General features: G+C 33.1%; 2 protein-coding genes across 2 annotated transcripts in view; both read right to left on the bottom strand.

Moving 5' to 3' along the window:
* The window catches only part of LOC145306804 (lipase lipl-1-like), a 39747-nt gene extending 30474 nt beyond the window's left edge, over positions 1-9273 (bottom strand). Inside the window, exons 1-4 of the mRNA XM_080149102.1 lie at positions 9112-9273; positions 8289-8352; positions 4405-4487; positions 3920-3982 (exon numbers count right to left, since the gene is read on the bottom strand). Coding sequence (XP_080005228.1) covers positions 3920-3982; positions 4405-4487; positions 8289-8352; positions 9112-9176 — 275 coding nt within the window. The 5' untranslated portion in view covers positions 9177-9273. The remainder of the gene's footprint in view (positions 1-3919; positions 3983-4404; positions 4488-8288; positions 8353-9111) is intronic.
* A 756-nt stretch (positions 9274-10029) lies between these two features.
* On the bottom strand, positions 10030-20086 carry LOC145312471 (uncharacterized). Its single transcript, XM_080151729.1, has 10 exons — positions 20063-20086; positions 19418-19777; positions 18805-19289; positions 17974-18701; positions 17643-17693; positions 17378-17425; positions 11951-12020; positions 11240-11303; positions 10987-11033; positions 10030-10363 (listed from the first exon to the last, which is right to left on the bottom strand). The coding sequence occupies exons 1-3, from the start codon at positions 20084-20086 to the stop codon at positions 18942-18944; spliced, it is 732 nt and encodes a 243-aa protein (XP_080007855.1). The 3' UTR covers positions 10030-10363; positions 10987-11033; positions 11240-11303; positions 11951-12020; positions 17378-17425; positions 17643-17693; positions 17974-18701; positions 18805-18941.
* Positions 20087-25591: the final 5505 nt, after the last annotated feature.

Raw genomic sequence — 25591 nt, 5'->3', positions numbered from 1 at the left:
TTTTATGTTAGGTTAGGTAAATGTTAAAGATTGCCCTGAAGGGTAAGGAAATTAGCCCTGCGGTGTTAGACAGCCCGCAGAAGCCAGAATTATGAAAAGAGCTACTTTGAAAATACGACAAAACCCGCTACTTCGTTTTCCCTATGGTCAATTAATTTTTCTTAATGAGTTTAATTTTGACGATAACTTTTCTAAAGTTTTTTTAGGTTTATTTCCTAATATAGGGGTATAATTAAAGGAACTATCAGGTTTTTATTTTCAAGGAGGCTTTATTTATTTCTAAAAAGAACATGTGTTTAATTATATTTCCATATTTTAAGAGAGATTTTGAAATATTTCAAGGTTTCGAATTATTATCAAAATAATTTAACCAGATAACCCAATTGACAAATATACAAGGTTTTGAAAATTATCAACAATGTTAATTTTAAGTTTCAGCTTACAAAAATATTGCAAGAAAGTCTTTAATTTTATGCAACTATAATGATCTAATTCTGTAAATTGAAAATATTTTCGTTGTTTGTCCTTCAAAAGATATGGATAAATATAAGAAAATAACATTTGAGTAAAACAATAGAGGGGGAATGGGTTAAATACCTGTATATCCCTTTCCCGAGGACCCTGTGTCGACTTTTAATTGGGTCTTTGAAAATCAACCAATAGCGTCGTGAATATCAACACAGCCAAGTCGCTACAAAAGAGCGGAAAGCAGACAAAAAGGTACTTAACAGGGGGTTCCAGGTAGTTGTCTGGTTATACACTAAAATAATGCTATCTCCAAAAACAGTAAAACCAGATTAGTTGTAGTTCATTTGACAACCTATCCTGGTTATCCAAGACAGACAACCCTTCTTTAAGTTCTGATTATCCGTGGTTGAGGGTAGAATCTAGTTATTTTGTGCGTCTGGCGTAGAAGTAGCCAAAAATTTTTCCACTAATGTACTTCTCTTTCTGTGATGGCTTGATCCTTGAACGATTTAACTGCAATTGAGTTAAGCTTAAAGTTTGGTTATGCAATCAACCCTTACAAATATTTTCACAAGTATAACAGGGTTAAATATAAAATTAACTGTACAGATTGATAAAAATCAATAAGCATGTAAGATACAGCAGAGTCCCTATAAAATAATATAAATCAATTTATTAGCAGACGAAAAGGGTGTATTTTAAATCATTGGTGATTTTTTGAAAGCAAAGTTAAATTCTTTAAAAAATTGTGGTACATTTAATCTAATTACTTGGATCTTACACCAGATTTTCATGTTCTCTAATAAAGTGAAACACTCAGCCGGCTAAAATAACGTTATTTTCTGTACCCCATCCCCTCCCCTTCTACTGGATGAACGAAATAACCAATAATGATATTATCTACATAATACAAAGTATAACGGAATCGACGTTCTGTAAAACAACTGACTAAGACTAATTAAAATGTTTACAAAAGAATGCTACTCGTTTTTAGTTTAGAAAAGCCTAAAAATGTCTTGGGGTGGTTTTTCATTGCCTCCCCCTGTATTTCCTTAGATGCTAGATCTAGTTTCTTATAAATTTTTTTACTCGTCTTAAAGATGTGCTTATCCATTGTTAATGATCGAAATGGACAGTTATGAAATATTTGCCAACACGATTATATTGAAATAGCAAAGGTGACTCAGTCTTTCGATAAATGATATTCCATACAAAACAGAATAATAAATTGCTATTAACAGTTTTACAAACATAAACTTGATTTTTATTTTAAAATTTTTTTGTTACAAATCAATAGAAAATAGTTCGGTTCTTATTGTTGTAATATAAGATTTTAGACTTTGTTTAAAATAAGTGTCCAGCTATTATTATTCCAGCTCTAAGTAGCGAAGAATAAAGACATGGATTGACAAACAAGCAAAGTGAATCAAGCAAAAGATCGGTAATCATAAAAATAATAAAGAAAAGATAGAGAAAGTATGAAAACAGTAATAAAATGTATGATGTTTTATTTTCGTAACTGCTAATAACTGTTAATAGACTAGCCAAAAAGTTTTCTTTTTCTTTTGTTGCCTGTAAAATCTGGATTTGAAGATGACTATAGTACAAGAATAACAAGGTCAACTATAGAATTGCAATTCTTATGCAACTTTTACTTCATGGCTCCAGCTACAGAGCTTTTATGGGCTTACTCAAGCTTAACTCAAATGTTAAAATTTTCTAAAATTATACGAAACGATTAGTAATGTCTAGAGTTTCTACTAATAGGGCTTTCATTAGATAACCCAAAATATACCTGGGTGGTTTTAAGTTATTTAGAGGAGTATATAGGTAAGGGGGATTAGCTGAATCCCGTTAAATAATTTTAACTAGTCACTCTTTAAACGAAAGAAAATATCTCCTCAAAAACCTTGTCTAATGAGCAAAAAAACTTTATTCTTTAAAAATAACTTAAAAATTGTCGTAGTAATACAAGATCTTTCAAGGCGTACATATGAATAAGATGTTTGTGTGATAATCCTTTAGTTTTGTTATTCATGAAATCAGAAAGATAGGATTCTAGGGAATAGAATAAATAATCTTGTTTGCCATCAAATGACATCAGGAAATAACAAAAAAATAAATTTGTTCTTTGAAATTATTCCTTTTGTTTTACTATTTGTTTGAAAGAAAATTATATTTGTTCTTATAGCTTAAATAACAACAGAGAAATTATAAAGTAAAAGTTATGTTTATGTGTGACTTTCGGTAACCTTTGCCATTTAAAACCTTTTTCTTTATTAAATCCATATTACAAATGTATTGATTATTTATCATCTTCTCTAATAAAGGGAAACTTGTAGCGGGCTAAAATAACGATCCCCTCCCTTCACCTCTTTAACCTCCTCCTCTCCCATTCTACTGGATAAACGGATTGACCAATAAATGACAGGGGAAATAGCAACCTAAATTGACAACAATTGTTCCCCTGTTGTAGTGTCCACAAATATTCTATATCCATTATAATACAATAAGGCAACTTTAACTTCGGTCTAAATAGCTCTTTCCCGAATGTTTGAGAAACATAATGATGCAATTGAAACATTTATACAAAAAATCAAAAATTAAATAGTAAAGGTCCGGTACAGGATCTTGGACAAAGTAGCTTCGGACAAAGTAGCTTCAGGACAAAGTAGCTTCAGGACAAAGTAGCTTCCGGACAAAGTAGCTTCCTAAGAAAGTAGCCTCCACTGTTAATAAAGGTCATGACCGCAGCGCTCGGCCCCCTGGCCTGCCTAGCCGCGGGCGCTCGGCCCCTTAGCCTATAACCTAACCTAACCTAACCTAACCTAACCAAAAAATTGTAAAAACAATATTAAAAATTGTAAAAATCTATCAACCACTTTTTGCAAATCCACGAAATTCTAAACCACCTATGTATTATCAGTTGATGATATTTTTCTTAAATAAATGTTCTGAGGCTAACATAGGTTAGGTTAGGTTAGGTTATAGGCTAGGGAGCCGAGCGCCCGCGGCTAGACAGGTCAGGGGGCCGAGCGCTGCGGCCATATTAGAGACTATTTTACTTAGGAAGCTACTTTTCTTAAGTAAATGTCCTGAAGCTACTTTGTCCTGAAGCTACTTTGTTCTGAAGCTACTTTGTCCGAAGCTACTTTGTCCGAAGCTACTTTGTCCGAAGCTACTTAGTCCAAGATCCCCGGTACATGGAGTGACTATTTAGGGTAAATTCTATTTTATTGAAACCAAAAAAAAAAAAGAATCACGGCTCGGCAGTCGCGCATGAGCCTCAAATTTTAACCCGCTTGTGTGAAAAAAAAAAAAAAATCCGAAAAGATGGATTGCCTGTTTAGAAACAGGTTTAGACATCCAGCTGAAGTTAAAGTTATAATATGACGATTTCACCGACGTGCTACCGCGCGGCTGCCGAGCCATGACAAGAGTGGTAACTCACCAAGCAGCAGAACTGTCAATGAGACCATGCTGAAGGAAGACGACCTTGCCATCACCAGGTATTCTAAATGGAGAAAATTAAGGTGATTATCCTTATAATAAAGAAACAGAGTGTCTATCTGTGTGTTGGTCTGTATGTTTGTACCGAAGGATCTCGCTAACCACCGATATAGTTTTCCTTTACAGGGTAGCTTCCAATAGGTCCCGGGAATGTTTATAACTAAATTTGGGGAGGGAACCAACACTCCATCTCAAGAAAACTGCCCCTAGAAAAAATTGCCCACCACTTTTTCTTTTAAAAATAACAATTGAAATGGCTGGTCGACTGCCCCCTCCCCCCTCCAATAAAAACTGTAAATTGGTTAGACATTGATTAGAATTGTGAAATGAATTGTTAAAAATAAAAAGTTTCAATGCATGTCAAAGTGTTCCAAATTTCAATTTAAACAAACTACTTGACACTTCGTCTCTTTAGTTGCTCTGTACCTGTGAAGTTCCAGAATATAGCAGTCCTCAGTAGTTACAGGATGAATTTCTGCAGGATAACCGGCATCTAGGATCATTTCAACCTAGGAGATTATATATCAAGATTTTTAAATAAATTGATATAGGACACTTAGTCAAGTTTATTTATACATAAACTAATTTTCTAATAGTGATCCTATTATATAAAGTAGTAAGGTTTTTTTTGTCTCAAGCTTAAGACCTCAACTACTAAACCGATTTGGTTCTCTATTTTAGTTAGGCTTTAAATAGGTTCTGTGGTGGTTTTAGGCTATATATTTTCATTGAATTAAGTCTTGGAATGGCTTTAAGCTTTTTTTCTTCGAATTTTCCATCTCTAAGTCCCTAGACTAGGGGCGCAGACACTAATAAAAGATAAAATTGTAGCCTAAAAATGTGCATATCTATCATTAAAAATATTACATATTAATCTATGATCTTTGAATTTATAGGTTTTGTCATCCTATTTACTTAATAATATAAACATTAACATTTCCATATTTAAGTTGCAACAAATACATTTTGTTAATTGCATGTGTAAATGTGCAAAAAATAAACAAAACTTTTTGTTTCCTGTTCATTTTACTTTAAGGAGTAGAGCTACTCGCTATTGCTAAAAAAGAATTTTTTTATGTCTTTACAGCATATTATATCGCTACATCACTCCGTCATAAAATTCAAAATCTTCTTTGCAAGAATATGAAAATAATCAAAATTACTTGTCATTGAATTGGTTATCTGAAGAAAATAATATATTTATTTATTTATTACCAAAAAATCATTGTCTTTTTTAATTTATTGCTGCGTTATTTTTTTCATTCTATATAATATAATAATGATGACTATACTTTAATAGAAAAAAATATTATATTTCAAACGGGATTTTTTACGCAGTTTGTTAAATGCAACCAGAACATTTATGTCTTAAGGAAATAAATGATCATTATGCTTTTAAATTTTGCAATAAGCAAAAGTATGTCATGGACAATAGAAAAAAGAGACAAATATAAAAAGAATATAATTATGTTAATAAAAAGGTATCAAAATTATTAGACAGAATTAAAACAGCCAAAACTTTTGATATGAAAAATTAATTAATAATACTTTTATAAACAAATTATTGATCAACATTCAGTTATGGAGAAACTTGTTTTCTTGGGGTTTTCTGTTTTTGTGCTAAAAACTCAAATTTCTAACTGTTAGTTTATTATCCTTGAAAAAAAGAGAACTTAAAATCTGGGGTGAACTGAAAAAAGGGGGATTGTAGAAATGCAACACGAAAACTTTTGGTTTGGCATTAATATTTGTTTGCATGCCCTTTTACCCAGGGATATTTGGGGACTAGACAGTTAACGTTGAAATTAATGCATCTACTTAAATGTGACAAAATTACCTTATATGTATTGTTGGTTTAAAAGTATAAACACTGCTAGTTTAAAGTTTTTAAGTCAACACTTGAGTTATAGTTATCATAAAACTTTGGTTACCAGCAAAAATGTTACACTGCTTTTACCAATTTTTGGGTTTTGAACGGGGTATTGGACTGTAAACTACACTGGTACCCAAAGATATTTAACCGCGTGTGTTGGATCGAAAACTTTGGGTACTTTTATTGAATTGTTATTGGTTGGTTCCAAAGTGGCAAGTTTTTCAGACAAAAATCTTAAAATACTTAATTATTAAGGTTGCATACAAATTTATCGTTCATTGTTTTAACCCTTAAGATTCCTGATATTTTGTAATGTGCTATCACATACGCAAAAAAAAATAACTTAATAAATTTGCCAACATCATAATGTCAATATTATAAGCATCAAATGAAAAGAAAAAAATTTAACTCAGCGTAGAAAGATAAATATATAGGCAAGGCATAGCATCATTATTGCATTAACAAATTCTAGCGGCTACGCCTCTACAGGCCCCTAGTCTAGCGGCAATATTTCTTTGGAAATAAACCTGCCCAGGTCCTATGAGAAGCTACACTGTATACGAGAACCAAATCGGTTCAGCGGATAGCGAGGTCCTTCAGTACAGACAGACAAAGATCCTGTTACTTTTAAAAATAAATTATACAATAATTATATATCAGAAAAAAATCCTCAAAAAAATATGATATAAATATTAGTAGGACAGATATTAATACTGGTAAAAAAGATAGTTAGAAATTTGGAAGTAATGGCGTATTTACTGATCTAGTTAAGAATTGTTCACAATCTTACATTTATATCAATTTGTGCTGTTAGTATTTAGTGGAAAGGGATAGCATATCATATTTTGTTTATATTTAGCAGTAAACATGCCAACTTTACCAGTATATTCAACAGTAGGGTGGCGAGTTTAGTTTTACTCTTCTTTAACTAATTGATCGGTAAAGAAATCTAAATTAAAACAATATAATTTAAGGTTGGGTAGCTTAATATATGTTAGGCTTGGCTAATTTGTCTTGAAGTTCTGATTGTATAATATATATAGTTATTGTATTATATTTAAGAGTAAAATAAGGGAATGTTTCCACTACTGACATTTTATAAGCAATAAAAAGTTTAAGCGATTTTCATGAAGTTTAGGTTTTGTCCATTTCTTACTATCTTTATAACATAAAATTTTAACTTTGGAATGTCTTTTTAAAGTTATGAATATTTGTAATAGTATAGTGGGTCAAAATCCTATAAAATTTAATAGCGTAGCCTAGAAGTTAGGGTTTTATAAGGCTATGTAATGCAAGGGAAACCCTAGAAAAGCTATTCTAGAAATTTTTTTTACCCTGCATGTTTTGATTATGATAAGACTTAGGTAATGAAACTTTAATTCATCTTCCCAACTGTATGAATTAAACATAAACTATACATTCAGAATCATAATTCAATGTACTTTGTTCTTTTAGTTTGGTTCAGATTGCATTTTAAACTTTAAAATCAATAGTCATTTTAAGAATAACACGTTTAGGTAAAGTAAATTATTAGATATTAATATGTACAGGTAGTACACGAAAATACAGTCAGTTAGCCGTACAAAAAGATAGAAGGACATACAGACAGAAAGTTGGGCATATGGACATAAAGATAGGAGGATGGGAGTATAGACAGATAGATGGGCATCTAAACAGACAGATGGACGCACGGACAGACTGTTGGGCAAAAAGAGACAGACTGAACAAGCCAAGCAGATGGGTAACAGGCTGACAGATGTCAAGACAAAATGGGAATTCTGAAAGAAAGATGGGCATACGGACAAAGACAGACAGAGTGATGAACATACTGATAAACAGGCGGAAAGACACAAGGGTGTATAGATAGACAGTACAAGTAAATTAGTAGCTCCTATAAAGCAAGGATGACAACATCCATAAAAGCAAACTCTGAAACGGTAGGACAAAAGGGCATTAACATTTGTAGAGTGTCAGAAATTAATTATCAGAATATAAATGCATAAGAGTCGAAGCCAAATTGTAAGGTAATTTGTTGAAAAATTGCTTGGTGCAGAATAATTATTAAGGACATACTTACATTTTTAGGACTTGATTATAGAGTTATTTCGCTTATAATATTGTACTTTGTTGTTCCAGGAATCAGTATACCAAAAATCAGATCAATCGGATAATTAGATATTAAAAAAATTTGTGAAAAATTTGTGAAATTTGTGAAAATCAACATGTTAAAATGGAAGTACGTACATTCAGGTAACGATTATATAGTTGCTATGCTTTATAAATTGCAGCTAACAACTACAGAGATCACCATACAAAATTTTAAATCTGTAGGACAATTCTAACGTGCCTAAATTAACGAAAAAAGCTATCCGTCACGGACTTACGGACCAACCCTAATTATATGAAAGCTTCGCTTTTAATAAATATCCTGACTTACCGTAGATTTATCATGTTTAGGTTGTGGGAATGGCTGCACAGGTAAGCGAAATTCTCCAGGTACCCTGAACATTTTAAACAGTATAACTATTAAAGTAAATGAATAGAGGGGCAAGCGGTTAAGCATCTGTATGTCCCCACCCCCTGAAATCTGTTGAATTGGGTCTCTAAATATCCGGCAAAAGAGTCGCAAATGTTGACACAGCCATATCGCTACCAAAGAGCAGAAAGCAATTTGCTACCATACGAAAAAGGGCTCCAAAACTAGATCCAGGTAGTTGTCTGGGTTGTACATTTATGCTTATAAATTGATTGTATATCCTATACTAGACCTTGTTATGCTATATTGTTGATAGAGAAATTGTAAAGGGGGGTAGAAGAATGGAAGTAATTTTAGGACCATGTTCTTTATACAGCTGGATGTTATTTTTCTTCAAAATGTATAAACTTCTGCCAACAGTGTTGATTTATCTCGAAAAATCTAAACGCAAAATAACCTAAACCCATAATAGACATAACACTAAACTAGTACTTAACTTCCCTGAAAATTGTAGAACGATCTGTTTGACTGTTCATAAAGTTTTACTGAACAAATATACATACAGACAGACTTTAACCTATTTATAAAAGTAACAAGATGTCTATCTGTGTCTGTTTATCGAAGGATCTCTTTAACCGCTGAACCGATATGATTCTCCTCTACAGTGTGTTGCTACCATCACGGGAAGGTTTATAATTATTTTATAATTATCTTAAGATAAATCAACTCAGGAAAAAGCATAAAATATTTTATAATTAAAAAATAAAATAAAATTGAATGTTACCTAGCATTAACAAGTCCAATAGAAAGGACAGCTAGAATAGCCAGCAGGTAGCAGGTGCCTGACATGATACTGCCAGAGTTATAGCCAAACTAACTTCATATTTTTCCTTTAACTTATCATCATTTTCTTATAATTAAGTAATGCTAATAAACATAAACAACAACAGTGGTATCCAAAGTCTAAACAAATACAAATAAAGCAATTATATAAGATAAGCTTCTTTGCAAACTGAATCCTTAAATTAGAATCTGTTAAAATCTTTAAGGAAACATATTTTAGGTGAAGTATTTGAAGTTCAACCTTATTTTTAAAGCTAAAGATTTAATCTAAGCTTATAAAACCTTAACAATACAAAAATCTTGTTTTGCATATTTATTGCCTTTAAAAATAATATCACCGTTTTTAATATTTCCATTCCATTTAGATAATGATAACAAAATTGTAGATAAAAAAGCTAGTGATTTTCTCAAAAGTGCCAAGTGAACACGAAATAACCCCCTTACAGGGTAATCTTAAATCTGATAAGGACAGAAATTAAAAACAACGGGTGGGATGGGTGGTTCAATCTCGACTAGCCACTTTGAGGTAAAACGCTAAACAGTCGAATAGAAATATGCTAGTAAGCGATAAAACAGCTGCAACAATTTAAAGAGGAGCTCCATTGAAAGATTTTTTTGTAATGCAACTTACGTACACAAAATATTTGTTTATTGTTTTTGATAAGAATTATAACAGCAAAGATAGAAAATAGACATGGACTTATAATTTAGAGAAAAAAAACGTGATATAAAATGACGTTTTGTAACAACTGGATGTTATACCTGGCGCTTTAGAGATTCTCAAAACTTAATTTGAGTCTTAAAGTCGGCTGTCTTGTGGCTGTTTAATGACAGCTGCTAGTATGTATAATGTTACAACACAAATAATATACCTACTGGAAAGACGACATTTAACAACTCCTCCTAATTTTATGCTATAAGAAGAAAATTCTAAATTGTTATGGTTTTGATAAAATGATAAAAAAGTATATTATAAAAGATTTATTTTATTAAAATAACATAAAAGTATGTTTAATTTTATGAAATGGAGTTACACAGCCAACCCGTGCTCCGGCTTGAACCCACGCCCATCTTCACTCTCCCCCACACAGATGATGGTTTGATGGTTGTGTGTGTCTACAAGATCCACGGAGTCTCGCACAGACAGAGCTAACAAAACAACGTCGTTAAAACCAGGGCCCTTGCCTCCTTCACTGTATTAGATACAACTTTGTTATAAAAATGTAAATTCTTATTTGTACATAAGGCAAAGAAATAAGAAAAAATAATTAAGATATCCTCACTAGATTCCTTGTATATAAGTGAATTCTGATAGTTATTACACATAAAAACTGACTAAGAGTAGGAAGCTAGGCCAGTCTCATCTACCAAGATGGGACTATCAAAAACCAAAACTGTAAGGAAAACAGATAGGATTGTTAGAGGGAATATATCCAGGGATATACCCTAAGGCTTTAGACTTGGCCGAAGTTAAGTACAGTTGTGATGTATGACAATTAGAATTCACTATATCCTTTCCTTTTATAATAATATTTTAGTAGTAAAAACTTGATTTTTAATAAAGATCCACTGATAAAATGCTTTTGATTATATCACTATAAAGGTTATCATATGTGCATGGAAAGGGAGTCTTTTTACATTGTTGAGTTTTCATTATAAAGAAATGTCATAACCTAACTTATTTTACCCTTTCAGTTGGCCCCTTGGCCAAAACCCGTTAATTTTGCTTCTTAATCTTCTTTGCCTATTAACTTCAAAATTTGGTTTTTTTTTCACATACTACTTTCCTTTTGAGCTAACATATTTGTATCTATACCTTGTTGATGGTGGTCGGGGCCTACGGTCACAACTTCGGTTGCCTGCCTGCAAATATAAGTTATTTTGTGAGTTATATTCGTTACATGTTTTTTTTCAATTTATTTTGTGACTTCAAATGATTGTGAGTGATTTACGAGGTATGACGCATTTTCTAACAAAAAATAATTTTTTTTTCTTTCAATTAGATAACCCCTTTTTCACTGGAATCATCTGGTTGTTAATGTCTGATACCAATTTTCTCTTACGATTACCTTTTTTCCGATGGATCATCTTCTTTACATTGCTTCGCCCAGTATGTCTCTTTTTGATAAAACACTGAAATAATATTCCATTTAAATTTCACGGTTCTATTTTCTTTCAACTGACCTTTGTTGTATCAATGTATATTTCTTTTTAAACAAATATTTTATTTTTCATTATTCAGTTATGTCCCCTTTTTGCATAGTAATTTTTGGAAATAAAGGTCGACATGACCCCTGCTGATTAAATTTTCTAAGCGTAGCAACCCTATGATCAAGTCTGTGAAATGTCAATATGTTCATAAACCTTATCGTGTACCAAACAGTTTTTAAATAACCTTCCTTACAAATTTGTTTCGACTCTTACAACATTATCTTCTGCTTATTTAGTCCTTACAATGCAATTGTTAATGTCCGTTTGTACTGTCATTTCGGCGCTTCACTTTTGTGGCTTTGGTCATCCTTGTTTTTGGTATAGAATTACAAGCTGATCTTTCATTAATACCGCAATTCATATATCGCTAATTTGATTTTAATTTGAAAAAATACATTTGTTTTATTTTTATACAACTCCTAGATTTTCGTGGCCACTCTATAATGTTTTATTCGTACCCCCCCCCCCCCCTTCCACCAACCTCTCTCAGACTCCTTTCTTTTTTTTTCTTCTTCTGGACAGGGGAGATACCATAACATTACTGTGGACCTTGTTTCAATTTATATTACCTGTAAGATATAATGTGATATATAAAGTAATCATCAGAGTAAGGACAAACATGCAACTATCATCATCAACCTAAAATAAAAATTTTCTATGGTATATTTTCAAAATTATCTACGTAGTTAAATTTTTCAAAATATATGCTTAAATTTGACTCAATAAACGACTTTCCAAACAAATAAGAAATTTCATTTCTATGCAAATTGCCGTCTTTGTTGCAATCCTAAACATGATATTTTATTATTCTACTAGCGGCTACGCCCCCTAGAAGCCTCTAGGGGCACTTAAGGCTGGAAGGGGAAAAATCGACATCATCCCATTTTAAATATGGGTTTCAAAAGAAAAAAAGAATTTTGGGGGGGGAGGGGATGATGACACCCTCCCCAAAAATAGTTTAAAACCTTCCAAGAACTTATAAGAAGCTTCACTGTAAAGGAGAGCAATATTGGTTCGGTGGTAAGCGGGATCCTTTGGGACAGACAAAAAACACTTACTACTTTATATGATAGGATATGCAGTTTAGTCTTTTTCTGAAGCTTCCAATATCAACGGCAACTAAATTGATTGACTTCTACGTTTTAAGAACAGCTTCAGATAGGTCCCGGAATGGTTTTCGTCTTTGTTAATTAACACTTTAGACTACTTGGACTATTTTTATCCCCCTATCTATCATGTTAAATAGAAAGCCCCCTACTGAGTAGGGGCGAAGCATCCAACACTCATAAAAACGTATAATTCATTGCCAAAAAATTCAACGCATTTTTGAGGAAAATCCATTAACCAAAATAATTTTCAAAATAATTTTGGCTTTGAAAATATCGATTAGTTTCAAATCCAAGGTTTTTTTTCTTAAGGCCTCAGGGATATAAAAGAATTGGCATTATTTTTTTTAGAAATACAATTTAAAACATTATAACGTTAGATTAAATATTCATAAAGCAAACGAAATAATTCTAAATAAAACAAATGGTCTGTTGTATCCCTGTAAATTGCTATCTGTACATAAATCCCTGTAAATCGATTATATTCCCCCCCCCTCCTCCCTCCCCCAGTTGGATACATCAAAACCAAATTTTCGACCATATAATCCCCCCCTAATAACCACTTTATAGAAGCCTCCTCCCAAACCCCCGTCCCCTCCCACTATTCCTTCAGGCATACATTAATGATCATCTTAAACCACCACCCCCCCCACCCACACCTTTCACAAATACCTATTCTGTATATATTAAACATTTGTTTATACATGACAAGAGGGCTTCACCTTAACATATAGGTATTCAAAGATTTAAAAAAAAAATCTTCTTTAATTTAAATTCTCTTTTCGAAGTATAAAACCTAAAGTATATGAATATAGTAAACAAAAAGCATCAAAATGGTTTCATATATTTACAGTAATAATAAGCTATTACAACTAAATATTATATATTTATTAAAGTTGTCTGACTGTTATTCGTCGGTACAAATCGTTATGCCCCATTGTCCTATCCCTACAAATTTTAAACAAGCATATTTCGAAAGATAATCTGTCGGGCAAAAATCAATTTGGTATATTGTATATTTTTGGAATATCATTAAAGTTTATCTATTGCCAAAAATTCAAATTTAAACTTGGGTTTTTGTTCAAAACCATTTACCACCCTCCTTTTCCCCCTTTTCCCCCTTCCCCTCTCCCGTGTTTTTTTTTTATCACAAAACTACGTTTTAAACGTGATTTTTTTTAAAGAAAAAAGGTGCCCGCAGCATAATCTATCAAATCTGACATTTTTCGTTATTATAATATTGCCCAACCTACCATTTCAAACAAGAATAAAGATGTGCATCGATATATAATTATAGCCGGTCCATCTGTCCGTACGTCCGTTCGTCATAACAGCCGAATTGGCTACTTACCTAACAGCCGTAAGAATTGTCCAATATATGTTAAACTTATTCCATACTGTTTTTCATATTTAAGTCAATACGCAAAGCGTAATACTTAGATAATTATAAAACGGTCCCATTTGTTTATAGCTTTAGATTTTAAACATTTTTACTCCCTTTTCTTAATAGACTAATCGTTTAATGTTCATGAGTTCGAAAAATTTATAATACAAAATTAGCGACATATTTATTTGACAATAAAATATTTATAATTTGAATTCTTGAATTAAATTATTCAATAGGCAAGGTTTCGTGATTTTTTTTCAATTCAAAAAATAAAAATTTTCATGTAGTATTATCTTTGGAAAAAAAAGACAATGCTTTTCTGTATTTAGGGTCGGTTCGTACATAACGATAACTGTTTTTGTTAATCTAAACGACTATTTTGTTCTATCGTTTTCAAACTTCACCAAAAAATCTTTAATTACAAGTTAGAAAAAAGTACGTATATAATAGTCGCCAAAACGGCCGTATATCCATTCCTAAAAAAAAAAACAGTTAACCTTTTAGCGTCCTACTTTACAATATTGATTTTTAGGACAGTAAAGTTGTTCTAAGCAAAGCGTCTCAATAACCAAGTCCCAAAAACAAACATCAGTATGCCCTACAACAAATCTATTAAATTGAATTATTTACACTTCCGTTCTGATTATTCAAAAAGGCACTGTACAAATTGCTAATGTTTAGTAGCCTTATCGCGAAAAGGCTTCGTTTCTATGTATTGGTTGCTTTTGTTTTTTATATATAATATAAATTAAACAAAATGAAACCTTAAAAATCTACGTATTATAATTTTGCCCCTAAAACTGAAAATTTTGAAGAAACAAAAGGTGTTTTATTTAACAGCTATTAAAAGCTTAAATTTCAAGGACCTCTCTATAAACTGTCATCAAACGAAGCGAAATTTTATTTGTTTTTTTTGTAGCGCGACTACTCTACAAACATTTACGATGAACGAAGTCAAATCTGTTGCAAATATTATAAAAATGATTCCAGCCTTACTCAAATTAATGCTATTTTTTTTAAATAAGGTTTAAAACAATCATGTTATACAAATTTACATATATTCTTGGTCAAAGTATTTCTGCTTTTATACCCAAATTTCGCCCTCATGGTTAATAACATTGTTGTTACGATATTTAGCACTACATATTTTTAAAAATTTAACATTGTTTATTAATACACACAAACAAAATACCCAATCCTAGACAAAAAAGAACCTTTTTAATATTTCCTTACAAGAGATTGTGATTAAATAAAATAAATTTCATACATAAAGGAAATATACTTACTCCTAAAAGTTTTTTTTCTTCTAAATTAAAACGATTTTATCCCACAGTGTTTGAATTTATTACAAAAAATACCCCCATTTCTAAGCACAATTTTTGCTCACCCAAAATGTATGCGAAAAGTCATCAAATAAGATTTTTAAAAGCGAAACTTTTCTATAATTAGGGTCGGTCCGTCCGTCCGTAACGGATAGTTTTTTTCGTTAATTTAGCCATGTTAGAATTATCCTATCGCTTTCGAATTTTGATTGGTAATTCCTTTAATAGTCGGGTAGAATTTAGAAAGAGTAGCAACTCTATAATCATTGCCAAATCATCCGTACTCCCATTTTAAATACGTTGATTTTTTTTTTACTTTTCTAACAACAAATTTTTATGTAATCTAATCATCCGATTGATCTGCTTTTTTGTATATTGATTGCTGGAACAACAAAGTATATTGTTATAAGCAAAGCAATTCTATAATCAAGTCCTAAAATTGTAAGTATGTCCACAAACATTATCCCGCAAAACGCAGGTTTTCAACAAATTTACTACAATTTTGCTTACATTTATATTCTGATTATTAAGTTCTGACACTATATAAGTGTTAATGCCCGTTTTCCCTACCGTTTCAATGCTTTGCTTTTATGGATGTTGTCATCCTTGTTTGAAATACTTATTCAATAAATATTTCCCTATCTTTTTATCGTTACACTAGACTACTACTGTGTAAACTTTAGGTGTTTATATCCAATAAAAGCGTAAATTCCATAAAAGTGTAAAATTATAAAACACCAACCTATTCTTCCCCTAAATCTAGAAGCGAAACTACTGTTCAATTATCGTCATTTACATAACCCGTCATACAACATCCTGCACTTTAACCCAGTCAAATTAGTTAGCCCCTAAACAGTATGCATTATAAAGTACCAAGATAGCTAGATTTATTTATTTTTTTTGTTAAACGAATTTGCATAAAATGAATATTTTGCGCTTATTACAGCTGTATGTACACCCATCAGAAAATCAATTTCATCAAATGATTTTAACTTCAATTATCCATTTTCAAAAATTACCCGAGTTTGTTATATTTTTCCTTGTAACATATCACAGGAAACTACTTAATAACTAAGGCCCATCCGTCAGTCGTAGTCATTTACGTTAAAGAAAACCTAACATTCCCCAGCCTGTATTTAAGATAACAAGGAATTTGTTAATTTCTGTTCACGAAAATCATGGACACTTTTTTATCATCAAATGAAACTGATTCCGCTGTTTGTGATACTATCTTCCTTGTTTGCCCTAAAAATTTGTGCTTTTCCCTTGAAGAACGACGCCTTACTACAATAAAGTCAATCTGTCTTCTCATTTATCCGCCCGTTTGACAGAAAAGGCCGTCGAAAAATATTTTTCATTCTTTTAAACATTTAAAATCATCCAATAAATTACAAAACAAGAGAATTGATTTCCCCCCCCCCCCCTCTTTCTAAATAAACGTTTTTTTTTCAATGTATATATACATATTTGACGCGAAGCTACTTTATAACTCAGAATGTCCGCTCGTCCGTCTGTCTCTCAATCACGGGATGAAATCAATACAATTTCGCGGCAATTATAAACGATAGACAGCTATGACACCATTTCCACACCCAAAACTAAACTGTTATTATGACTCAACTTTAGCTATTTTTGGTTGATTTTCAAATTCCATGTATTTTTAGTGCTTTTGATTCGAAATTCGTTTTTTTTTTCTTTTGTGGGGGCAATTCATACAAATAATTTTAAATTCTCAAACTTTTGATGCTTCACTACTTATGGATGTTACAACCCTTAATTTTATATTTCCTTAAATTTCAAAAAAATGTCAGTTTTTAAAAATATTCTTAAAAGAAAATTAAAGGAAAAAAGGTATGAACAGTGGACTCAGCCATTAACAAATTAGATTTAGCCACAAATAATAGCCACACATTTGTTGTTTGCGCATTAATAGAAAATTGACGCAAATTAAATCTTATACTGTATGTGAATTAACAATCATTTGAAGCTCACTAGAATATGATTTGAATATTTTAATAACAAAGAATCAAAGACCACAGTAGTTTTGTATAAATATTTAATCATATAGTCAAAGAAAAACAACCATTCAAAGTAACTTTATTCTCCAGCTTAAAGTCATAAAGATGTTTTTTTTTACAGTGTGCTTGTTGCTTTGAATGCTTATTTTTCTTAATACTTCACCTTAACATTTGAAGAAGATTTGAATTGTGCAGGTCCTATCTCACAATCCTAAAATATGTTTTGTTTTATGAACCATTTATATATTGTTTAGTGAGGCCACTCTACAACACGTTATGTAAGTCCGTAAGTTTGTCACATCGTTACTGAACTATCTTAACTTCAACTATATTTTTTAGTTGACAAAACAAAACTTATATAAAACAAAACCCAGCCACCACCATGTTATTCCCTCATAAGCGTAATAAAATGTATATTTTTTCCTCACCTGGTTAGTAGAGTGTTCATATAATTGAATCTGATAACCCCAGACTTCCTCCTACAAAGAAAACATCTAATGTGTTGAGAAGAAAGACGGGACAATTTTATATAATTGTCGATAAACTATTCTACAAGATTAATCTGTATTATTTACCCCTACCTAAGCCCATTTGGACCTTTGACCTGCCAACCTAACATTAACAGAAAATACTCCCGATTATATTATGTGTTTACCATTATTATTTTTTATGTATATATTATAAAATAAACCTTGCTACCCATGAATAATATCGTCCTTATTTATTTTTGATATATAAAGTTAAGCTCAAAATCCATACCAGTAAAGAATACTGCCACAAATCAGAGAGTCACCATATTTTCTCTAAACTCCATACTACTGGCGACAGTTAATCATGTAATGAACATTAAATTGAAACTCTATCAGACCTAAGCTAAATTTAATCAACACACAATCATTGTTTGTTCTGCAATAAAAAATAAAAAGGTGCAGAAAATAAAGCCATCTATAACAAGTTACAACATGGTTTCTGCTTTGGAGAATAAAAAGATGGATACTTTAGCAGAAGAACTTTTCTAAATAGCAATTTCAGAGTTCTGTCCACACGTCCAGGGATACAGGTGGATGTATCCACACATTGCAAACCGAACCTGGCAGCGATCCTCTCACATCTAAGACGAGCTAAGGGAAGCATTATGTCTACCTTTGTGCCTAAATACATATTGCATTTAATGTTAGATGTTCATGGTATAATAAATTTCAAAGGTGATCAAAAATTAAAATAAAAAGAGGCAAAACTTTCACCTACAACAACAATCTCAGCCTTGACCCCCAGTACTTTAAAATACTGTAAATACTGCAATGTGGAATTCTCAGTAGAAGAAAGGTCATAGCAGACCAACACTATGTCCGCCAAAGATAGTTGGTCCCAGGTAACTGAAGTATGACCTCCTCTTCCTGGAACATCCAGAAAAAACACTTGATATGTTGTTGATCGATACCTGCCCACTACAACACGTTCTGAACTCCTCACATCTCCTACTTCTCCTAAGAAAATCGTAAGAAGAGTACAACGTTTATGAAAAAAAAAAAAAAAATCAAGAAGTTATCTTAACATCTACACAGAAATTTCAGACAAAAATATTGACACCTGAAAGAAAGAGCTGCAATAGAGACGATTTACCAGTTCCTGGACCCCCAGTAATAAGAACTGTTAAAGATCTCTCCATTTTTGATCTTATTCTGAAAAAAATAATATATTTTGTTCCATATCTGACCAATCAAACGTTAAACAACAGAATTATTGTGTTCAAACACTGATATCACGTATTCCGACCTTGCTACATCACGCTCTAGACCACGGATTTTAGACGTAAGAATTTTGATTGTTTTACGTTTCACATGGACTTGTATAAACAGACAAATAATCACAACTTTTTCAACAACGGTGATAAAAAGAGTTATCATATCCATGAGGTCCATTTCAAATTCAAACATTAGAGACTTAAAACCAGTTACATTTTGAGGAACGGAAAATAAAACAGTGACATTTTCATTTGGCAGGTCCTCAACAGTCGAATAGTGTTCTTCATTTGCATCAAAGGATCCAACTACAGCACCTCCCTCCATTAAAACCTAAACGAACAAAAGCCTGTTAAAAACAACCTATCTGTCTACTGTTTGTTTGTTGTTTAAGATCCCCCAAAAATTCTACTCCCTACTATACATCCCACATTTTCTATAACAAACTATACTAATTATACCTGAATAATTTCTGTTCCAGCATTCTCCAGAACTTGTTCTACCGCGAGGACATCAGAAAAGGATGTAGATACAGCAGGGCTAGTAATAAGAGACTCGTGAGTGGTTGTGGAAACTGTCGGAATAGTTTCAGTATCAACAATGTCATGAGCTGGGCTGATCAGATTCTCAGAAAAGGACGTTGACACACCAATAGGAGCAGTTGTGGCAGCTGTGTGAGTAGTTGTAAAGACTGTTGACAAAGGAGCTTTAACATCTGTTGAAGGGATACCATTCGTAGAAGGAGGACTATTGGTTCCAATATGAGGTTGCTCCACGTTCTCTGTTCCCCACAACCAACTCTGCCCACTACCTCGAAGCACCTGAAACAATAAAACTTTATTAAATTATATAATGATATGTACTAATTTGTGTTATAAATAAAGAGAATCAAAACGTCAATAATTTTTTTTTTCTCTTGTGGGGAAGACCCCATATATTTTATATACCCTTATATATTCATATGTATTCTTGTACATATATATATATATATATATTTCTCTTATATAGAAATTTTACCAAAATATATTTAAATAAAAATATTCCTTATTTCAGATAATATGAATTTTAGTGTGAGCAAATACAATGAACATATATTATAATCGTACAATATAATACTTGTAAAAATACATCCTGCCACAAGCGGGGTGTAAAATAAACAAAAAATCATATTTCCTATAAAATATTATACTGTGTATACGCCATTTATACAGACTAAAATCAATGCTATTATATATACTGATAGTGTTCATAGTTGGTTTCATCTTTGGTGTTTCGTGCACATTTTGTATGAATACAATAATCAACACTTGCCGGAAATAAAAAAAATAAAAATGTCAACGATACCACTAGCCAAATATGAAGAACTCCAAAAAGAGCTAGCGCAAGCTAACTCTAGAATTAAGGAGCTTGAAAAACAAGAAAGTTCTAGCTATTTCAGCGATTCTAGCATTCCAAACTCTGAAACAGAGGAAGGACCAAGACGCAAACGAAAAAAATACAAAAAGAAGAGACCCAAAAGCAAAGCGTCTTCTCTAAGAAAAATTCTTCGACAACATCAGGAAATCCTAACTAAACTTGGAAACATAAATACTCAAAACACAGAGGAATCAAATGAAATCAAGGCTCTTGTCAACTCTCTTGGTAACACCAACCTCAAGGAAGCACTGAAAGATGATGATAATAGTAACCCATTTGCTGAAGAAATGGTACAACCTCCAGATGTGTCAAAAAATTCTAACGCCTCCTCTGCCACCCTTAGGGAGACACTGCAATCACTACGTGACTGCTTCAAGACAACCTTCTCTGGAAAGGAAGAAGAGGACCTTGAATCTTATTTCATGACTGCAGGGAAGCTAGCAGAAAATCACAAACTGAGTAAAAGCCAATTTTTTACTCTAATTAGATCCCGAATATTAATGGGATCAAACCTCTATATCGAAATAGGAGGACATGAGTATCAGAGGTCAAGTCTTAAGACAATGTATCAGGAAATCCTGTATACATACGGCCGCCAACGTAATTACGTACGTACCCTGCACAGCCTCAATTCATTCAAACCAACCCACAATATGCAGCCAAACGAAGTGTTTACTAGGGTTAAAGCACTGGTTATCCAGTTAGCCAAAAGCTCAAAAACAGAGGATATGACATCTTTCATCTACTCCAGATTAAAAGAGAAGATGTTGTCCCTCTACCCTGAGATATCTCAACAGGTTGTTGAGCAAGAATACAGAGATAAAACTCAAACCACCGCAAACTTTACACGTATCTTCCTCAGTTTAGCCCCTCTAAACATCAAAAAAACAAACAAAGGCAAGGACGACACAGTGTTGGAAATTGAAGAGAATCCGCCAACAGACGATGAAAGGGAAAAGAACGAAAACAACAAGGTACACATTGTCCGCTTAAACGAGGCGGTAGTAAAACGCCTTGCAGGAAAATGCTATAAATGCGCATCAACATCACACTTTGGACGTGATTGCCCTGTCTACAAAGGCTGTGCTTTAGCATATTATATATGCAACAAATGCAAGCTTTCGGTACACTTACCGAAAGACTGCAAGGTAACAGCAGAGGATATAAACCTTGTATATCATGAGGACAATGTAAGAATCCAAGTAATACAGGAAAACCAACCGTCAGAACCAAAAAACGTAGAATAGGGGAGCCTGAACAGGTTCCCCCTCAGCTAAATATGGACAAAGCAACAACCACAGAATGTACACCAGCGAACAATATGATACATGCCATACAACCTAAAATATCTGAAAATTTGAATGATTCTATTGTAAATAACTCTAGATCCTGTGACAAAAACATACAGGTTGGAGAATCATACACAGCTCAACAAATAAATCCAAGTAAGCCAACAAAGATAAACCATATTAAAGAAGTTAAAGAATCAATAAACCAGACGCACCATAACAAAGATAGTCCTGTCGATGCCACTTTTTGTTTTCATTTTCTTTTAAATCAATTAAAAGATAAATGCAAAGAACACAAAAATGATATAGTAAATGTTATAGTGCTAATATCTTTCTTCCTCTTTGGAATAAACGCCACAGTAATGTTTGGCATAATCCATGTGATCTATCGAATGGTTACAAGTGATACTGCAAAAAAGGAACCTAACGATGTTAGCACAAAACCCTCAATAAAATCCATCAAGTCTGAGTACGAAAATCTTAATGTCCCTAAACAAAATTCCCTGAAACTCAAGAAAATCAACAAAAGATTCAAAAATTTGAGAAAGAAAGAGTTATTCAGAGAACATCAATCAGATGACGAAAACAGCTCTGATGAAGAAGCTGAAATCTACCTTGCTCCTGACATATCTTCAAATACACCATCATCTGCTAAATTTCACATCAAAGGACAAGCAGGGCATGAAACTATCAACTTTGAAGTGGACACAGGTTCTGCTGTTTCTATAATAAACATACAAGACTTTAGAAAAATTGATCCCGCGTTAATCCTTAATCAACAGGAACCCACAAAGGAGTATAGAGACTTTAGCGGAAAAAAGATCCCTTTTTCTTTAGAAGCCACCATAACTGTCAATTTTGACAACTTATCAATAACACACCCCTTTTTAATTTCAGAAAAGGAAAATTCAACCAACTTATTGGGTATAGACGTAATCAGAAGTAAAAGATTGAATCTGGAATTTGGCTACGGGAATGAAGAAAGTAGAGTCTTCTTAACTTTCTACAACCACCACAAAAAGGTCAAACAAAAGGTAGAACTAACTGACACCACTGAATATGAGATATGTCTAGTATCAGATACAGTATTGAAAGGTAACACAACAACACATCTCATAACAAAAGTGAAAGATGAACAAATTAACCGTATATCCTTATCAGAATTTTACAATTGTATTGGCGTTTCAACCACCGACATTAGCCCTTTTACATCTGAAACAATGTTATCAACATTTGATGTAGATGGCAGCCTCACAGTTCCTATAACGAACCCCCAGTTTGGCGATTCAATTTTATTCTCAGGACAAGTGGTGGGGAAGTTCCAACTACTCAAACCAGGCACTGAAATCTATGATAGGCGTACAAATACTACAGAAGTTGTGGGTGAAAATCATAGGATTGTCCCAAACCTTACAACAACAATAAAAAAGTTAGAATCACACTTGGAAAAGGGCAAGTCCATTAACAAGATAAAACTTGTCAACGATGATCAAACTTCTGAAGTCGCCTCTGAATCAGACCTAGCAGAAACAATCTACCCTCAACGAATCCCTGAAAAGGAATCTGTTTGGACAGACCTTCTGTCTGACGTCCCCCCACATTTACGAAAACGAGTTTTCCACACACTAACGGTGAAACATCCTAATGTAGTGAGCAAATCTAACACAGATTTTGGGTGTTGCACCCTGAGTCATAGTGAGTTCTGTATCGAACTTACAGACTCAACCCACAAATCAACTAAGCCATACCCATTGAATAGAGTATATGAACTTCAATTGAAAGAGGTTATTGATGAAATGGTTGCCAATAACCTTCTTATCCCTGAAAGTAGTCCGTATAGCTCAGGAGTATTTATTAGACCAAGACCGGATTCTACCAATACTGGGAATTGCAGAATAAGAGTCATCAATGATTATCGTGGTCTAAATGCAGTAACGACCCCAGACTGTTTTCCCCTACCAAGTATTAATACACTACTCCAACAGCTAAATGGGAACAAATACTTTGTTCTCATGGATCTGAAGGATAGTTATCAAAGTATAATGATAAGAAAGAGCGATAGGTTTAAAGCCAGCATTATTACATCCTTTGGGCAATATACGCCGCAAAGGATGCAATATGGCTTTAAAAACGCTCCTTCATGGTTCAGTAGACAGATTAGTAGGGTCGTTTACGACCTGAAAAACTGTCTACACTACATGGACGACATTATAATATTTGGACAAACACCTGAAGAAGTTGTTAAAACTTTTGAAATTGTCGTCGAAAAACTTGATAAGGCTGGTTTCAAAATATCCCTCCAGAAATTGAAAATGTTCAAGTCTAAGCTCAAACTTCTTGGAGTGGTTATCTCTAAGGAGGGCATCACCTGTGATCCCGCCAAGATCCAAGGAATCACAGAATGCCCTGAACCTACAACAAAACAACAAGTTCAAAGATTTCTAGGTATGATGAATTTTATATCTGACTTTATACCAAACTATTCATTAAAGGCTGCACCCCTCTACAATTTGACTTCTATCAAGTCAGAAAAGGTGACTCTCAACGATACAGAAAGAAATGCCTTTTTAGAGCTCAAACGCCTTGCAACCAAACCAACAATGTTAGCTTTTATTGACCCGAAAAAACCTATTTATCTAGAAACAGACGCTAGTAATACAGGGTATGGAGCCGTTGCATATCAAGTTGATACATATGATACATCGGCATATTCCACCTTACAGTCAGAAATGGAAAGAACCATGAATCTAACAGTAGAAGAAATCAACGAAGAACTAAAACATATCATACACCAATATGTCAACAACTTGGATGTCCCGAATTACGAACCTGAAGACAAACCTTCATCAGCGTCACAGACAAACTTTTCCCCCTTTTTAAACGGAGAACTTAAGGTCATCAAAAAGAAACAGAAAGTGTATGTACCCCGCACTATCTTTTTCGTCTCCAAAAAGTTCTCTGAAAGTCAAGTCAGATGTTGGAGTTCTTTAATGAAAGAACTCACTGCCATCTTAGATTGTATAGAAAAACGATCAGACTACCTCAGTATGGCCAAGGAGGTCATCGTAGTCTCTGATTGTTCAGCCTGTATGTACCTATACCATCAAAGTAAATCAAACTCATTGATGTCAAGATACATGGCAAGATTAGCTTGCTACCCCTTTAAAATTTTGGTGAAACACAAAAGTGGTGAAAAGCTAACACTTGCTGACAACCTAAGTAGAATCTTTGTAATAGATAATGAAGAATACAACAGAGACAAAATACCACACAATGCTGGTATAATAGTAAGAAATCCATTCCCACTAGGCAGCGTGATCACTACAAGTGATATAATAACACTATTGCAAAAAGGAGACTCACAATACGTAACATCTGCAAACCATGAATCGATTACAAAATCCTGCCAAACTGAAATTTCAATGCTAGATATTAAAGGATTGTTTTCAAAAGAACCTATTGAAACGGTAAACGTAATACACCCCATTAAATCTAAAATTTTTGAAGAAATCAAACAATCCTTGAACACGGAGGAATATGTCAAAAGACAACAAAGCGAACTACAAGACATGTACCTAGAAACCCTCACCAAGACAAAGGTTGGCTACAAAATTACAAATGGAATCCTCATGATGCTACACAAAGGAAGTTACAAGAGATTGACACCACCATCATTGAGGAATTGTGTTCTCTCAAAGGTACATCTATTAGGACACTATAGTGGAAGAACAATGGCTAAAATTGTCTCTAGAACTGATATATGGCCAGGCCTTGTCAAAGACTGCAATGATTTCACACGAACCTGTCTGTCTTGCTTATGGATAAGACCGCCAAGGGGCCCCCATCACCGATTAGGGTACCCCTTGACAGGTCAGGTGGGTGAAATCCTGCAGATAGACATAGTCAGTGGATTACCCGCCGTCAACGGAT

The sequence above is a fragment of the Acartia tonsa genome, chromosome 2 (assembly GCF_053477335.1).
Source record: "Acartia tonsa isolate MP-2025a chromosome 2, ASM5347733v1, whole genome shotgun sequence".
NCBI lineage: Eukaryota > Metazoa > Arthropoda > Copepoda > Calanoida > Acartiidae > Acartia > Acartia tonsa.
Note: the sequence above shows the minus strand (reverse complement) of the source record. Positions and strands in the feature narration are given on the sequence as shown.

Coding starts and splice junctions, on each gene's coding strand:
- LOC145312471 (XM_080151729.1), bottom strand. CDS start 20,086: ATGTATTTTTACAAGTATTATATT. Junction 19,778..20,062: donor ATTTTTACAAGTATTATATT/GTACGATTATAA, acceptor TTATTGTTTCAG/GTGCTTCGAGGTAGTGGGCA. Junction 19,290..19,417: donor CTGGAACAGAAATTATTCAG/GTATAATTAGTA, acceptor TTGTTCGTTTAG/GTTTTAATGGAGGGAGGTGC.